The sequence below is a fragment of the Lipotes vexillifer genome, unplaced genomic scaffold (genome assembly GCF_000442215.2).
Source record: "Lipotes vexillifer unplaced genomic scaffold, Lipotes_vexillifer_v1.1 scaffold1849, whole genome shotgun sequence".
In the NCBI taxonomy this organism is placed as follows: Eukaryota; Metazoa; Chordata; class Mammalia; order Artiodactyla; family Lipotidae; genus Lipotes; species Lipotes vexillifer.
In genome coordinates, this window is record NW_006792854.1 from 268,186 (window position 1) to 283,544 (window position 15,359).

The 15,359-nt window shown below is 38.1% G+C and overlaps 1 protein-coding gene across 1 annotated transcript in view; it reads right to left on the reverse strand.

The window, feature by feature from the left end:
• LOC103085017 (PH and SEC7 domain-containing protein 3) overlaps window positions 1-15,359 on the reverse strand; it is a 192,565-nt gene that overhangs the window by 135,501 nt on the left and 41,705 nt on the right. The window contains exon 3 of the mRNA XM_007466023.1: window positions 14-380. Coding sequence (XP_007466085.1) covers window positions 14-380 — 367 coding nt within the window. The remainder of the gene's footprint in view (window positions 1-13; window positions 381-15,359) is intronic.

Sequence of the window (15,359 nt, forward strand, 5' to 3'; positions counted from 1 at the left end):
TTCCCCCTGCGGAACTAAAAAAGTAGAAACCGCATCTCCATCCAGTACCTTTGTAGCCTGCAATGTTCCTGAAACTATTCTGGCTTCTGTGGCTTTCAGAGCTGAAATCAAAGAGTCAATGGGTTGTAAACTCTGTTCCTTGACATGACTCTGAGAGGGGACCTCTCTGACATCTTTTGGTCCTCCGGTAACACTGAGAAGCCCAGAGGGATGGCCAGCAAGAGACTGGACCCTCTGCTGCACCTGAGGGCAGCACGGCAGAGACTCGGCATCAAACTCGAGAGAGGCTCTTAGGCCTTCTCCACTTTCCTCCATGGTCCCATATTCTGGAAATTCATTTGTGACATTCGTGGGGAGTAAAGTGCTTCCTCCATGATCACCTACAAAGAGAACAGAATGGACACATGACTTGTTCTGAACAACAGATTCCAATGTGTGTTAATAAATCTCCATACGCATTAGGCATTCAGTAATCCTTATGTGATCCTTTCACCGTCTCCTGCCCCCACCTCTGCAACACTTGCTTCTCATAACCCTGCCGGTGGTCCCTTCCACTTAGCTTACACAAGAGTACCCACAAAGGTTTTGGCACAGACAGAGACAATCTAATGACACACGCCCTATTCAACCCTGCTTCTGATGAAGTCCCACACATGCAACTCGGTTGCTGCATATGCAAGAACAGATGAAAATAAGGATATGTATCATTTTCCAAATACCACTCATGAAATAGCAACTAAAGTATTTATATTGGGCACAACAACAAATAGTCTTACGATCCAGCCAACAATATCTGTGCAGTGCAATCTCTGAGATGGAAGCCTCAGAAAAAAGATACGATCTATTTAAAGTCAGTAAATATTTTTTTGGCTGGAAGCTTCCCCTTCACTGTTGGATTTCTGTTGCGGGTGCGGGGGGGAATGCTTTCAGAACATCCCTGGGGAATGAGACTGAAGTCAAAATGGAATAGGAAACTTAATATGTTAAGAAAGATCTCTGGGATCCCAACTGAATAAAATTTAAATGGTATCATATGCAGAACCCCAATATATGAAGCAGTAAAAACAATTAGCATATATTTACTACATAGGATCAAATTTACATCCTTTTCTTATTAAAATGGAAGTCAATGAGAAAAATGAAGACATTCTGATAACAGAATTTTAAATTGAGGATTTATGGATAACAGTTACAGTCCTATCACCCCAGGATCCAATCTCCTTCTGAACTTGGTTTTGGTTACTTTGTATCGAGAATATCCTCATCTACCCGGGGAAATGTAGGGTCCTCACTTGGACAACTTTATGACAGAGGACACCTGTTGTTTTTGTTATTGCTTTTAAAGCATTGCCAGCTACCACCTTCCTATTCAGTGAAATGTTTGATGACTGTCTGAATATATACAATGAAATGACATGAAAGACTTGATTCCAAGGCATGTACAAAATGAGGTAACTTGGAAACATAAGTTAATGTATAGTATCCCACAATGTGGAAAATCTGATAAATAATAATACATCTAAGAGTGTATTCAGTTTCATATTTCATTTTTGAAATAATTTGAAATATATTTTTAAATTAAATTTGAATCAGTATTGATGGAATCCAAGAAGCACTTCTCTGTGACTGTAGTATTGATAGTACCTTCACAAGACAGAAGTAAGAGGATGTGGCTTGCTTGAAATCTGAGGAGGAAGCAACTTTCAAACCCTGATTTTGAAAAGGAAGACAGTTAAAAGCAATAAAGATTCCTCTTTCTGTGGCACACTGACATTTTAAATTTTTCAATAAAGACTGTGATAGGACTTTTAAGATTCAGTTGTCTTTAATATATTCACAAAATTGTGTGACCATCACCACAACCTAATTCCAGAACATTTTCATCACCTCCTACCACCACCAAAAAACCTATATCCAATCCATTAGCCACCATTCCTCAGCCCCTGGTAACTACCAACCTACATTCTGTCTCTATGGATTCACGTGTTCTACTTCATATCAACAGAATCACACAATATGTGGCATTTTTTGTATTTTTTCCACCTAGCACAATGCTTTCAAGGTTTATCCACACTGTACCATGCATCAGAACTTCTTTTCTTTTTATTGACAAATAATATTCCATTGTATGGATATACCACAGTTTCTTTCCATTCATCTGCTGATGGACATTTGTGTTATTTCCACATTTTAGCTATTATAAATAATGAACATTTGTGTACAAGTTTTTGTGTCTACTTTTATTTTCAGTTCTCTTGGGTATATTTCTATGAGTGGATTCTGGGTCACATGGTAACTCTCTCTCTTTAATGTTTGGAGAAACTGCCAGTTTTCCAAAGCAACTAAACCATTTTACATTCCTACCAGCAAAGTCTGAGGGTTCTAGTACTGCCCATATTTTTTATTATAGCTGTCTTAGTAGATGTGAAATGCTATCTCACTGTGGTTCTGATTTTGCTCAATATCATTAATCACTGTGGCACTGATTAATGATATTGAGCATCTTGTCACATGCTTGTTGGCCATTTGTATGTCTTCTTCAGAGACATATCCATTCAAATCCTTTGCCCATTTTATAGTTGGGTTACTTGTCTTTTTATTATTGATTTGTAAGAGTCCTTTGTATATTCTGGACAGAAGTTCCTTATCATATATATACTTTGCAAACATTTTCTCCCATTCTGTGGGTTGTCTCTTCCCTTAGTTGATGGTGTTTTGTTTTTCTGGTTTTTTTTTTTTTTTTTTGCAGTACGCGGGTCTCTCACTGTTGTGGCCTCTCCCATTGCGGAGCACAGGCTCCGGACGCGCAGGCTCAGCGGCCATGGCTCACGGCCCAGCCACTCTATGGCATGTGTGATCTTCCCGGACAGGGGCACGAACCCGTGTCCCCTGCATCAGCAGGCGGACTCTCAACCACTGTGCCACCAGGGAAGCCCGATGGTGTTTTTTTTGAAGCACAATTTTTAAAAATTTTAATAAAATCCAACTTATCTATTTTTTTATTTTGTTGCTTGTGTCTTTGGTGTCATATGCAACAAATTATTGTCTAATCCAAGGTCACAAAGATTTATTCCTTTTTTTTTTAAGAGTTTTACAGTGTTTGCTATTACATGTAGACCTTTGATCCATTTTGAATTAACTCTTGTACATGGGGTAAAGTGGAGCTCCAACGTCATTCTGTTGCATGTGGATATCCACTGTCCCAGCACTACTGTTGAAAAAAACTATTATTTCCCCCACTGAACTGCATTAATACCTTCATAGAAAATCAACTGACCATAAACGTAAAGGTTTATGCCTGTACTCTAAATTCTATTCCTTTGAGCTAGCAGCAAGTATAACACCATCTTGATTACTGTAGCTTTGTAGAAGTAAAATCAGGAAGTGTGAGTCCTCCTACTTTGTCCTTCCTTTTCCAGGTTGTTTTGGCTACTCTGGGACCCTGGCATTTTCCATATGAATTTTAGGATCAGCTTGCCAGACAGCTGAAATGTTCATAGAGGCTGGGATGAATCTGTAGAGCACTGCATCCTAACAATAGTACTATTAAGTCTTTTGATCCATGACTGTAGGATGCCTTTCCATTTATTTAATTTTCTTTAATTTCTTTTAACATGTTTTTGTTTTAACTGTACAAGTTTTACATTACTTTTGTTAAACTTACTCCCCTAAGTATTTTCTTTTTGATACTATAATACTCAGAAATTTTTTTCATTTTCAGATTATTCACTGCTAGCATATAGGAATACAACTGGTTGCTGAACTTACTATTTAGTTCTAATAGCTTTTCTGTGGATTCCTTAGGATTTCCTATATATAAGATCATGTTGTCTGTGAACAGAGATAATTTTACTTTTTTTCTTTCTTATTTGGATGTCTTTTATTTCTTTTTCTTGCCTAACTGCACTGGCCAGACCCTCTAGTACACTATTGACTAGAAGTGGTAAGAGCTAGACATCCTTGTCTTGTTCTGGATCTTAAGAGAAAGCTTTCAGTCTTTTACCATTAAGTATGATGTTAGCTGTGGGTTTTTCACAAACGCCCTATATATCAGGGTAAGGAAGATCCCTTCTACTCCCAGTTTGTCAAGTGTTTCTATCATGAAAGGGTGCCAAGTTTTGTCAAATGTTTTTTCTCTGTCAATTGAGATTTCCATGTGGGTTTTGTCTTTTAATCTAGTAAGAGTGCATTACATTAACTGACTTTTATACACTGAACCAACCTTGCATTCCTGGAATAAATACCACTTGGTCATGGTGCATAATCCTTTTTTAAAAGTTGCTAGATTCAGCTTTTTAGTATTTTTGCACCTATATTTATAAACAATATTGGTCTGTAGTTGTCTTGTGCTATCTCTGGTTTGGGTAGTAATGTGGGCTTAACAAAACGAATTGGGAAATATTCTATATTGGCATTTATTTACACCTTTTTATACTTTTTTAAAAAACATTTTTCATATTTTACACTTTTTAGGCTTTTAACAGTTTTCTCTTCCTTAATAATTCAGAGGACTTAATTTTCTCCATAGTTTAAAAGCTATAAATTTATTGTTAAAATGCAATGAAAGAAAAAAGTATACAATCCAAAAGCATGGGCTTTTTTCTTTAACTTAGTAAAATAGCTTAAAATTGTTAGAGAAGTACTTAGGTCACAGTGGGAAATATTTCCTATAGATGTTATAATGCTTTTATTGAAGTTAGAGTATGCCTTTACAAAAACATGAGGATCATAGAATATAAAACTGCAAAAGTCAAAGGAATCAAAGAATTAATTTGGCTACCTAACATAATTAGCAAGAAAACAGGCTCAAAGGAATGATGTACTTGCCAACATGATACAACAAATAAAAACCAGAGCTTATCTATTCTACCTCTACTAAGCTTTACATCCCTCCCCTGCCCTCCATCTTTATTGGTAGTGAGATACCCTAGTATGTGTCTTCCATTTTTTCCCTGAAATTTAAAAAATCTTCTGAGGGCTTCCCTGGTGGCACAGTGGTTAAGGGTCCGCCTGCTGATGCAGGGGACACGGGTTCATGCCCCAGTCCGGGAAGATCCCACATGCCACGGAGCTGCTGGGCCCGTGAGCCATGGCCACTGAGCTTGCGCGTCCGGAGCCTGTGGTCCGCAACGGGAGAGATCACGACAGTGAGAGGCCCGCGCACCGCCAAAAAAAAAAAAAAAAAGATAAGAAATAAAAAGTGTTGGTAAGGATGTGAAGAAAAGAGAACCCTAGTACACTGTTGATGGAACGTAAATTAGTGCAACCTCCAGCGTGTGGAGGTTCCTCAAAAAATTAAAAATGGAACTACCATATGATACAGCAATTCCACTTACGGGTATTTACCTGAAGAAAACAAAAACACTAATTAGAAAAGATATCTGCACCCCTATGTTCACTGCAGCATTATTTACAATAGCCAAGATATGGAAACAACCTAAGTGCCCATCGACGGATGAACGGATAAAGAAACTGTGGTATATATATATTATATATAGTTTATATAATGGGATATTATTCAGCCATAAAAAAGAATGAAATCTTGCCATTTGCAACAATATGATTGGACCTTGAGGACATTATGCTAAATGAAATAAGTCAGAGGAAGACACATACTGAATGGTATGTGGAATACATGTGGAATCTTAAAAAAAACACAAAAACTAAAACAAGCTCACATATACAGAGGAGAGACTGGAAGTTGTCAGAAGGATGGTGGGGGGGAGGTGAAACAGGTAAAGTGGTTCAAAAGGTACACACTTCCAGCTATAAAATAATCATGGGGATGTAATATACAGCACGGGGACCATAGTTAATAATACTGTCTTGCATATTTGAAAGTTGATAAGAGAGTAGATCTTAGAAGTCCTCATCACAAGAAAAATAATTTCCGTAACTACGTATGGTGATGGACTTACTGTGGTGATCATTTCACAACATATACGATAATGAATCATTACATTGTACACCTGAAACTAATATAATATTGTATGTCAATTATACTTCAAAAAAGAATTCTCGAAATCATGGAGAAACAAGCCTGCTCCAAAAGATGAGCTTCAGAAAAACCGTGGCCCTTCTAAGACTGACCCTGCTTGAGGCCCAGTAAATGAAATGGATTTCTTTCTACTCTGAGTAGCAAACTCCTTGAAAGAAAATGGCTGAAGGAAAAAAAAAAAAAGAAGAAGAAGAAAAAGAACTATTGGGCAAGTCTTCTTCAGACTTGGTCACAGCTTCACGGTAGAAATGTGAAGTAAAGAAGTTTATCATAAGGGATTCTGAGCAACTGGATATAGGTTTCCCAAAAGACTATGGGGGCCACGTCCATGAAACCACAATTACGAATCATACACACATTCCCTAGGAACTAGGCCCAGTCATTTTTAGGAAAAGATTCTTTGTTTGTTTTGTCTTATTTTGTGTTGTTGCCACTAAGAATATAAACTCCAAAAGAAAATCACTTTGTCTGATTTCTTTACCATTATATCCCCAGAGCCTAGAATAACAGTACCGAGCAAAATGGATATATTTGTTGAATCAATGAATGAATGAAGAATGTCCTATAACCAACAGGATACCATTTAACAGAACCTCAAAAGAGAAACAGAAAGAAGCCTCCCAAAACCCAAGCAAAATACTACACGTCAATGCCACCTAAGTTCTGTCCCCTACTCCCAAGTACAGGCTGAATAGAATGCTGGAAACATTGCGGGGGTGGGGGGGGCGGGGTCGTCCTTCCTAACAAGGAGCTTGCAATCCAGCAACTCTATCTGCATATATTTTCTCTTGCAGACAAAGTTTAAGCAGTGGTAAATTTAAGTGGGGACAACCTTGGCCATAGTTCTAGAATTCACCATGATCCTACATGGGCTGTTACCATTAAACATTAATTTCTCAATTGTTTATCTTACTCTCTAAATGCTATGTTGCCCTATATGGTAGCCACAGCCACATATAACTACTTAAAAATTAATTAAAATTAAATAAAACTGAAAATCCAGTGCTCAATACCATACGTTGCTAGTGGCTATCATATTGCACCAGAGATACAGAACATTTTTCCATGCTCACAGAGGAGTCTGTTTGAAAGCACTGCCCTAGAACCTTCCTGCTCAAAATGTGGCCAGGGGACAGCAGCATAGGTATCACCCAGGAGTCTGTTCAAAATGCAGACTCAAGTACCATCTCAGACCTTCCTAATCAGAATCTGTATTTCTAAAAAGAACCCCAGGTAATCTGTATACACTTTAAAATATGGAAGTACTTCTCCAGAGAACTACAACAATATCTAGAAGTTGTTCTGACTACATTTAAATGGTTAATTTTTATTCTGAAAGATAATCTTAAGAGTTCCTACCTCCTAACTGAAAGGTCCAAGTGTTCAATCAAGTAAACAACAGGTGAAGAAAACATGCAGCCTCTCCTTCCAATCAAGAGAAAGCCTTGGGCATTCTGGTCTGGGATTGCCATCCAGCTGATCCAGGATCCTTTCAGCAGAGGAAGAGAACCACCTCGACTGTGATGGGACCTGTCTTTAGTTTATAGCTCACAGTGAATTTCTCCCACAGTGAATGGTCAATGTCTCTACCTTTAGGCAAAAGACCATAAAGTCCTAAAACAAAACCCTACAAATGTAAAACTGAGCATTAGTAAATGCCTGTACATTAACATCTGTACATAGCGTTAAAGAAATTACATTGTAGCTTAAAAGAAAGAAGCTGAGGGAAAGGTAAGGTTTTTCTGTTTTTAAAAACTGGGAGATTTTCCCAGACTTTCAAGGTTCATGTCACTGGATATATCACTTGTAAAATAAAAATGCATAGGCAAATTCACTCTCGTGTGGCACTTTCAAGACAGCACTATTTTTTATAAGTACAGTTGAGCACATTTTCAATCCTTTATAAATCATGGCTAACCCAGCCACTAGAAGTCGGTTTCTCTCCTTCCCTTGTAGGTTGTTCATAAATGCAGTAATGTCCTTGGTGCTCTCTGTTCCCTGATGAATATCAGTTACCAAACATATTAAAACGTATAATCAGTGTGATTAAAAAAAACTATAAATTCTTAAGTTATTTCAACACTGGAAAACTTACAGAAACAACCTTAAAGACACACTGCCCCCGACCTGTCAGGAAGGAATTCAATCCCATGGACAGAAGGGTGCCTGATTGTCCCCTTTAGTCTGAAATTTCATAAATCAATAAAAAAAAATTGAAGACAAAGGTCCAATTTACAAAGCAACATAAAAAGTAAGCCTTGCAGAGTAAAAAATCTCAAATACATTTTATCTATAAGTAATCATAATCCTTAACTGTGAATAACAATGATCAATGTTTCTAACAATCAATAAACCCCTCCAGTACCACAGTGATGCATGCATGGTTTCGATTTGCAGTGCAGTAGAAAAAGTTTTATTTAAAAAAAAGAAACAAACAGGAGAATAACCATTTTTACTAAGCAATAGAAAATATATTTAGTATGATAAAGGTGATATAAAATGAGTATGAGTAATGATAATTTGCTAAATGAGTAATCTAAGTACATTATACTTTGGTACACACTCTTCACTCTAATAAAAGTCCCACTTTGGAGACAGCTACAGTATGTAGTTGAGGATGCTGGCTATTACCTGGTCACTAATAACCCTCTAAAAGCACAGATATTTAAGGTATTTATATGTTACAAAACCCAGGAAAAGGTCTGCCAACCACTACACAAGCTATTAGCATGTGCACACAAGTAGAGACAGTTCTATTAATTGGACACTCTTTCCCCAAGTGATTAATAGTTACAGCTGTGCTCATCGCAAACTAAATTTCACATACTAATGATTCAGAACCCAATTCTTCTCCTTCAATTCTAGTCCCTGGGGAAATGAGACTAGCTTTCCATTCCGGTCAACTGCAGAGGAGCTCTGTGGGCTAGGAGCAGCAGCACACAACACACAGAAGGTAAGACAAATGCGCTAAGGAGCAGTCCAGCGACCTCTGCACGCTGGCAGAGACCTGGCACTCATCACGGAGGAGAAATTCTAAGCTGCAAGAGCTGAATTTAGACCTATCTTTAAAATCATTGTTTTTAAAAGCTGGTTTCCTTTTCTCAATCAGTAGGATTCTCCACTTTGACCTATCATCCACTCTCATTTGTTTCTTCTTATATCCACACTTCGTGCTTCTCCTTCCGGTCTTAGCACTTCTGATCATCATTGCTCCTCTGATTTCATCCATTCTATCCTTTTTCTACTTCTTCCTGTTAGGAATCCACACTTTTAAAAACCCAATTTTATGTTTTAATTTTTTCCAGCTTTATTGAGATGTAATCGATATATAACATTGTGTAGGTTCAGGGTATACAACGTGTTGATTTGATAAACTTACAGATTGAAAAATGATCACCACTATATCTTGAGCTAACACCTCTGCCACATCACACAATTGCTTCTTTTTTGTGGTGAAAACGTTTAAGATCTACTCTCTTAGCAGCTTCAAAGTACATCATACAATATTATTAACTATAATCACAATGCTTTACATCAGAGCCCCAGAACTTATTCATCTTGTAACTGTAAGTTTGTACCCTTGACCAGCATCTCCCCATTTTCCCCACCCTGACAGCCCCTGGTCACCACTACTTTACTCTCTGAAGACCCAATTTTTACATTTCTCTGATCTTCACTGATTTTTTTTGTTTTCACTTTATTTTTAAAAGCAAAAGTTTAAGCTTTTAAAGAACTCCAGTCTTGTTTATAGCAGGCTCTCTTCTGCTAAAGTTAACACAGATGTGGAGATGTGGTGGTATTAATATAAATTCTTATTTAAGATATATTTATTATACATTTTAATATTTTAAAATTGAAATATTAAAGAAATTTAATACTTAAGTTGAAATTCAAAATACTATACAATTCTTTTTTCTTAAAAATCACAAATGCCAAGCGGCTGGAGTGCCTAGCAGTGATGATCCACTACAGCTGTGGACTTCCCTAAACCACTGTGTGCCAAGACAGATGTCAAGTGCAGTGGAAAACAACAGCTCCACTCAGCCTCCAGCCTGTCACAAGCCTCAGCTGATCCATATTTGCACTCAGTAGTTTTCATGCTCAGTAAGAGACCCACAGTTTTGCTAAGGATTCAGGCTGCAAATTGACATGAGCAATAATTCCAAGCATCTCTGAAAATGCAAATTTCACCAAAGTCAAGTTCCCTGGTGAGAGAGAAATCAATCTTGAACTACTCTAAAAGTGACACTTTCCACAGATAAGAAAAACACACCCCCATGTGTAAACTGAGGAAAAATAAACCTCCAGCAGAGACCACCTCAGCCTCAAGGACAGTGCTCACAGAGCGGCTGTGGTGCTGCCTGGGGCTAGCCACGCTCTCCTCCAGAGACTCCGGCAGCGCAGGGGGAAAGCAGTCTGAGCTCTTTAAGAGAAACTCCTCCCCATTCCCATCCAGTGCCACAATATGATGGCTTTCTAAGACTACAGGGGTAGCTGGCTTCCTCTTTCTTTCTATATAATACATCAGAAACAGGGAGAAACAGGATGATAGAATTCTGTGTTCCCAGGAAAGCCGTTTGAACAACAACAAAAAACAATGAAAGGAAATAAAATTACAGGTAAGAATAATATTCTGTTTTCTATTTAAAAATAAAAATTTTGAAAAATCCAATGTCAGATGCTAAAATAAACCTTCCACGTTAAAGCCAGGGGAGGTTCTGGGCAACAGCACTCGGAGGGCAGGTGGTGTCTTTCTGGCGGCTGGGGAATTAAAGAACGGCTGGCGTGGACACCCCGGATAAATGCAGTATGTGCTTCTCTAGTCAGGATTCAGCAAAACCTCATCCAGCCCCAGCAGTCTCCTACTAGGATGGTCAAAAGACAAGACTAGTAAGCAAAAGCAGTCAATAATACAGACGGATCATTTTACAGCAGCATTTTACAAAAGATAGATATATAAAAATATATTTGCCTGCATAGACCTACAAATAGAGGTTACTCACAGAGATTACTGTAGCTCCAGCAGTTACCCATTGATCATAGAAAATGCCCAGTTCATCAGCTTAACGCTTGAGAAAAGTTAGCTAGAAAAGAAGCTGGCTAATTCAAAATCTGCCGTTCTAGTAACTGGAAGCAAATGAGTTTCAGATTTCCTGGCAGCCCCTGTGGCCCTGCAATGCACAGGGTGATGTCCATGGAAGCGCTCTGAGCACCAGGAGCCCGGCTGAGCGAGCTGCCGCCTCTCCCTGTGTCACAAAGGCACAGCAGCCTGCCCTCACACTCCCGTCTGCCTCTGCGCTCTCCACCTTGGTAGCTTACCGAAAACAACCACCGTAGGGCCTTTCTATATTTGTGAAAACTACTTCCAAGGAGATAATGGAGATGACGGGAGTGAGCTTTAATGTAACCATTTCCCCAGTGCAGCAGCAGGAACCCCAGCAAAGCCTCGGAGAGGACTGTACCACCCTGGGTGACATCAGAGGTGGGGCTGTCATCTCAGAATTATGCAGCATTTTCTCTGATGCAAGAAGGACACACGTGAAAGGAGATGGATGGGCTCCCTTTTAAAGGATTTAATTCTTGCGTTATTTAAACAGAAAAGGCAAAAGCAAATGTAATGTTGAACAACTGCTGTGGGAGGATCTCAATCCTGCTTTCCTGGTCCTCATCTCACGGCTAAACAACGCTGCCAACTAAAGTCATTTTACTGACGACTGCGTTACCATTCCTGCAATTAAATTCTTATTTAATGGGTAGCTGATATTACTTGGAAAATGTGACATGAAAAAATTCGAAGACATTAACATTTAGTTTTAAATATGATGTCATAAACCTTTACATCACCAATGGTACCTCAGATGTATGAAATACCTTTCTACACAATCTCAATAAAAATACTAAATGAAAAACTAATGGTTTTGTAGATGAGAAAAGTGAAGGGAAAAATAGCATGAGATGAAGAGCATAATGTAATATTGGTCCTTAGTCTTAGTAATAGAGGTTAATACAAACATTGAAAATATCTCATCTTCTATAACCTTAATTTTCCAACCAGTATAAAAAGCAAAGGCCAATACAAAGCAATTGATGATTATTTTTATTCATTCCGTATGCATTTACTGAGTACCTAATAGGTGTGAGATAATGTGCTGAGTTTAATTTGGAGTATACATTTCTCATAAATAATACAGCCAGAATAGAAAATATTTATAAAATGCTTACTATGTGCCAGGCACCACACTAAGCAGCTTTACTGTATTAACTTATCTATTCCTACCAGCAGCCCTGTGGGATAGCTACCATAATTAACCCATTTTACAGATAAAATTACTGAAACACAAGAAGTATCTGACTTGTATGAGTTCACATGGCTAAAACCGGCACAGGTAGGATTCAGTTACAGGCACTAAGGCTGCAACGTCCACCCTCTCAGTCCATAAAGCTACACTGACTCCTGGGGGCTTCCTTGTCAAGTAAAACAATTCCAAAGGAAGAATATAATTTTCAGAATTTGGAACCACAGCAAGTCAAAAATAGCAAGAAGATTCACCCAAATATAAGAGGATAAAGGCAGAGAGTACACCTAGAGAAAGCATACGAAGATAGTGAAAATGACACCCAGGAGAGGAATTTCAGTGCTGATTGCTCCAGTGACCTTGGGCCAATGGCTTTAAATCTTTCGGCTTTAGTTTCCTTACTTCTGAGCTATAGATTTTTAAGTTATAAAAGCACGGTTAAAGCGCACAATCTAGACTTGTAGTCTGGGTTCCATCACTTTCCAATTATGTCCCTCAAGCAAGATTTAACCTCTGAGGGGCTCAATTTTCTCATCCAAAAAAAATGAAAACAATGAGCTTGTTCTGAGAATTAAATTAACTATTCATATAAATACATAAAGCACTCATACTAGCAACTAGTATATAATAAAAGCTCAAGATTATTATTATTGTTACTATAATCATCATTACTTTTAGCATTATTACTGCATTTTTAAACTACAACTGCCAGCTTCCTCCTTTCTCAAAAACTTCTCCAAGAAGAGCTGCGATTTTTCCAGAGTTGGTAGGAAAAGCAGAAAGGACAACCTTTGCTGGTGTCATACAAACATTAACCAACCCATGAATCACCAACTCCCTGTGAGATATAAGCTGAAGTTGTTGGGTGTGCTTTCCAAGAAAGCTCCTTACAAGGGGAAAAAACTCAAATACATGAATGAGGGTGCTGAATAAAGTTACTGAGATTATAAAAAGGCTACATAACTAAGATGATCCCCTTAAATGCATCTACCAGTGACTGTGAGGAAATGAAACTGTCTCAACCACACAACTGTCTCATTTCCAAATGTCTAGCATTTCACATTAGGCTTTAATTAACAGTATCTTTGACAACATCCTAAAACTCACCATTTTAAAAAGTAAAGCTTGAAAATAAATTTGTTACATATTCTCTAGTCTCTCATGTACACTATCTCTAAAAAATATACATATGGAAACAGCACCTGAGTCTACGACTGGGTTGGCAGTGACATCCTGAAGTCTTTGTCTGGTTTTGTTTTGTTTCTGAAATGTATAAAGCTGCCATTATCCTTGAAAGACAGATAATATCAATAATATTCAGATGAGAGAACCATTAAAAAATTTACCAACCAATATTCTGTTTATATCTCCTCTGTAAAAGATAATTTGTTTTTCTAGAAATATCACTGACAGATTGTACCAATCAGAAAAGCTAGATTTATAAAATGCGCTTTTTCATTAAAATTTAAGATCTTATAAACAAAAGTATACAACAGCCAACTGCAACCAATGTTTTTTAATGAAGAAAGTACGAAATTTAAATTATGAAGTATTTTGAGTGTTAACATAAAGTTTGTATTGACTGTATCTTCTTATTTTCTGTGTTGATGCTCTGGCATTTGGGGCCTTGATCTTGGAGAGGCAGCCCCTCCCAGGGCTAGCTATTTCCTGAAGAGAGCAAAGGACTCCCCTGGGAGTACACTTCTGCTGTACCAATCAACCAATCCAGAGCCACACCCCATGCACCTCCTTCCTCAACCTCTCCCACCTAAGCCAATATTCCCCGGCTCCAAATCACCCAAGGGCCTGGCATGGGACAACTAGGAACTACCCCTAGACTTTAACCCTTGAAATTATTCAAACTATCCAATCCTAAGCTTACGCAGGTATCTACCCTGCCTTACCCATTCCTTCCAGCAAAAACCCCATTAAAGGCTGGGCTGTGCTCTTCCCCACCCCTGCTCCATCCCCATGTGGCCCTGCAGGTGTTTCTAGAGATCTGTGAGTACAAAGTTCTTTCTTCATGACAATTATTCCCGTGTCTGTGTGACTTACCATACCTGATTAAAACAAATCCTAAATACAAATCTTGTAAGAAAGTTTTAAGAGAAATGAATAATTAATTATTCTTGAATAACAAAATTTCAAATCAGTAATGTATTTCTAGACTTTACTGTCATTAGCACTGGCAAGCTGTAGGTAATAAATTGCTATTTGATATAACGTGTTACTTCTCAAAAATTTCCAACAAAGTAATACAAACAGGCAAGCAAACTACTGTTATCCAATTTAGTACAAGATTTTAGAATTAAAAATATTTTACAAATAAAGACTGTATAATGCAAATTTTAACACAACATATGATATTTTATTATTTGCCTTTATTAATTACTAAATCCATGAGGAGACAAGATTATCAGAAGAACTGGTAACAATCGTTCCTTATTTGAAATAACTTTGTTTTATTGAGCAAATTTCAACAAATAAGAAGCCAGTTTTCCAGGCTTCCCTGGTGGCACGGTGGTTGGGGGTCCGCCTGCCGATGCAGGGGACATGGGTTCGTGCCCCGGTCCGGGAGGATCCCACATGCCGTGGAGCAGCTGGGCCCGTGAGCCATGGCCGCTGAGCCTGCGCGTCTGGAGCCTGTGCTCCGCAACGGGAGAGGCCACAACAGTGAGAGGCCCGCGTACCGCAAAAAAAAAAAAGAAGCCAGTTTTCCTATCTCAAGTTATTTATTTTTTAATTCTGGTTCTTAGATGTTAACAAACATACTCAGTGCCAATTTCAGGATTATAAAAATTTAGTTTTTACATATTAGTCTACTGTCTCCATTATAAGGTACATCTGAATGTTTAAGATTAACATAGAAAACAGAATCCAGGAAGACATAACATGAAAATAAATCCAAGTGAGCAGAGAGGACAGGTGTGCACACCAAGACTACAAATAATGAAAGTTATGCCAGAGCTTTATACTCTGAACATTGTTTAAAATAAACAAAAAACAAAAATTCACTTGTAACTTATAAGAAATATATACACAGCCCTCCTAGTAAGCTTGTAGGG